The sequence below is a fragment of the Calidris pugnax genome, unplaced genomic scaffold (assembly GCF_001431845.1).
Source record: "Calidris pugnax isolate Ruff unplaced genomic scaffold, ASM143184v1 scaffold68, whole genome shotgun sequence".
Classification (NCBI taxonomy): domain Eukaryota; kingdom Metazoa; phylum Chordata; class Aves; order Charadriiformes; family Scolopacidae; genus Calidris; species Calidris pugnax.
In genome coordinates, this window is record NW_015090921.1 from 5620127 (window position 1) to 5623373 (window position 3247).

Below are 3247 nucleotides of genomic sequence, written 5' to 3' on the forward strand. Positions count from 1 at the left end.
CTCTTTCAGTGATTCATTATCTAAATTAATGTAAATCTTTTAATCACACTGGCATGTAAAACAGGTGTCTTCACTAAAGAATTTTAAGGCTTAATGCCTGTTTAAAGGCTGACAGCACAGTGCAGCCGAAGTCCATGTCAGGAGGCAGGAGATCAAATTCTTACTGCCAGATCTGCCACAAACCTGTCTTGTAACAAACAAATTTCATTTTATCCGTGTCCTAGTTCCTTCCTTCTCCTGGTTATTCCAGCTGTATGCCTCATGCTTAAACTTAACCCACACTTCACTGTGAGGACCCACGTCTTAAAGGCCACATTAGTACGAGCACACCATTCCTACTAAACTTTAGGCAAGAAAGCCAACACTTACCAAATCTCCAAATGCCCTTTCAAACCACCCTCTCCTTTTCCCCAACCACCAGATTTCTACAACTTTGATTCTGCATCTGCATACTTGCAATTGTCTCGCTGCAAGCGGTGAAACTCAGCATTCGAGTTACACTTGACAAGTGGGGAAACCTTAACCCTGACGTGATAGACCTTCACTAATAACCAGTCTAATACTAGCCTCCTATTTCAGATTCATGTGGATTAACGGAGGCACTTTAACAAACTTCCTTCGAAATACTGCCCCAAGAAGGGCAGGTATCTGAAATTTAACATGAAAATCAATAAGGCTAAGTACTAAACATAACAGAGCACAGCAATATGCAATTCCATCAAGAAACATCAGCTCATCCTCATGATACCTTAATTTTCTCATGTTAAAAAAAAAAAAGAGCACAATTACTGCAGCAGCTAAGTCTTGGGAAGTTACAAAGGCACAGGTCCCACTAATGGTCTCTAAAATGACTTTTATTTCTTGGTTTGACACAAGCACAGAAAGACATTCACCAGCACTGTATCTGTATAACTAACCCCACTAGCAGCTGCGGATCAAACCGTTTTCTGCCCCCAACCCCATAAGAACTGGCACAAACAACGCCTTAAAGCACACTGGAAAGATTTTGAGCCTTTCTAAACCAGATAGTTACTTCCACGAGTCACCTGCATCATCTCATTGCTATTTAAATGCTGTCCTCACAATCATAGATAAGAGAGTATTTTTTTACAGAAACTATCCTTTGAGCTGTAACCTACAGAATCCATAGCCCTGGCCAGATCAGCAACGAGCAATAAACAGGAAGAACAAACAGGGAGGCTGCCAACACGTTTGCTCTGTAGCACACACACACACACACTGTGGTAAGGAGAGCTCTGCCATAGTGTGCAACAACATTCCCCCCCTGCCACTCCCAGAAGCACCCAGCTAAAAAGGAACAGGCCCTCAAAAGCACCGCCTTCTGCACACTGACATCTGTCGCCCTGCAATACAAATAGCCCCTGTCCAGTCAACACCGGATCTCCCAGCTGGAGGAGTTCAGTGTAACTTAAATAGGGAAGGCACACCTCACACTAGGGCTCAGCACCTCCCGCACCTCATTACCCGCTATCTGAAACGAAGCAGTGCTCCCACTGCACATCTTGACCTCTCCACAGAGGGCCTGGGCAGATCACAGTGGGGAAGCTTCAAGGCTGTCAACACACCCCACCATATCAGGGGTATGTATGGCTTTCACCCAGTGCTAAGGGGATTAGCTGTCACTGCAACCAGCGCAGTTAAACACTTCCCAGAGCTGAGTCTCAAACAGCAGGCAACCACTTACATCTCAGGAAAATGGTGGTGTTGCTGAAGAGAATCTTCCCAAAGTTAAACTTCTTCCCCTGCAAAGGTACAAAAAATGAAAACATATTAGTGGGCTTAATGTCACTGAGCTTAAGTAAACATTCCCTTCCACTCCGAGTTTTAAGTTAATACAGCAATGAAAGCGAATGCCAAATCAGGAGCCAGCCTTACTGGATTTTCCAGTCATACTTCACCACCCCTTCAGCCTGCTCTTAAAGATGGCTTGGGAGGCTTGGGGCTTTCTGTTCTGCAAAACTGAATCCATTTCGACACCATTTGTTGAAATAATTAGCATTTTTTTGCTGATGAGAAGGTCTGGACTATCCAACAACAAAAAAAATAAAAAAATTGTTCCAAGAATCAACAGGAGTGTTCACCGTAAACCTTCAATTTTGTTCCTGAAGCTCAAGAGCTTCACAGAAAACGTACGCTACTCCCTTCCCCACCCAGGGCAAGGCAAGTTTAACGTGAGGCAAAACAGCTTTTCTACACACAACTTCAAACACGCACGGAACATGCCAAGTGCCAGAAATTTCTCCACCTTCCCGGAGGCCCACGTCTCTTCTGGGTTCAGCCTTTCACCGGGGCTCAGCTTTCCCGACGCCGGGCCCCAGCCCCACCGCACGGGGGGGAGCCGGGCGCCCTCTCCCCACACAGGCCCCGCCGAGGCCGGGCCGAGGCCGCCTCCCTCCCCACACACAGACCGCACGGGGGCCACGCTCCCTCCGCCGCCCACCGAGACGGCGGCCACCTCCGACCCGCCAAAAGGGACGCAAGCCTGGCACGGGGGCCCCGGCAGCGGGACAGGACGGGCTGGGACCGCAGAACAGGCCCCTCCGCGGACCCCAGAGCCGTTCCCCCCCCCTTCCTCCTCCCAAGGAGGACGAGCAGAGCAGCGGCGGCCTCCCACCGCCGCCACAGCCAGCCGGCCCAGCGCCTGAGGGCCGGGAGCCCCGCACACCGCGCCGCCCCGGCCGCCCTCCCCGCACTCACCGCCAGCACTGGGAGCCGCCATTTGGAACGCTGCCCGGCGCCCACCGCGCCCGCCAGCAGCAGCAGGGCCAGCAGCCGCAGCAGTACAGCCTCAGGCCGCCGCCGCCCCCCGGAACGCGGCGCCTCCGCCGCCATCCCGCCGCACGGAGGCCACCGTCGCCCTGACCGCGCCTCTTCCGCTACCCGCGGCGGGAGGGGGGACGGGACGTGGCTGTCGTGGGCCGGCGGGAGCGGCGCGGGGGGCGGAGCCGGTCCCGGGCTGTCACCGCCCCGGGGGACAGAGCGCTGCGCCGGGAGTTCCGGCACCTGTCAGGCCGTTACGCTGAGGGAGCTGCCGCCGCTCCCTCAGAGCACCCTCACCCCGGGCTCTGCCGCCGCCGTGGGAGGGCGGGCGGTCGCCCCATCTCCCCGCCATGGATGCTGTCTCGCCGGGGGAAGTCAGGTAGCGGATCCTCGGCAGGTCTTCGCCTTCCTCACGGTGTTGCCCGGGTGGCTGTTCCGCGGGGAGCGGCGGGGGGCGGGCCCGGTG

At 54.1% G+C, this 3247-nt stretch overlaps 1 protein-coding gene across 1 annotated transcript in view; it reads left to right on the top strand.

The window, feature by feature from the left end:
• Nucleotides 1-2997: 2997 nt before the first annotated feature.
• The window catches only part of GANC (glucosidase, alpha; neutral C), a 26382-nt gene continuing 26132 nt past the window's right edge, over nucleotides 2998-3247 (top strand). The window contains exon 1 of the mRNA XM_014950337.1: nucleotides 2998-3160. Within this exon, the coding sequence (XP_014805823.1) occupies nucleotides 3132-3160 (29 nt within the window). The 5' untranslated portion in view covers nucleotides 2998-3131. The remainder of the gene's footprint in view (nucleotides 3161-3247) is intronic.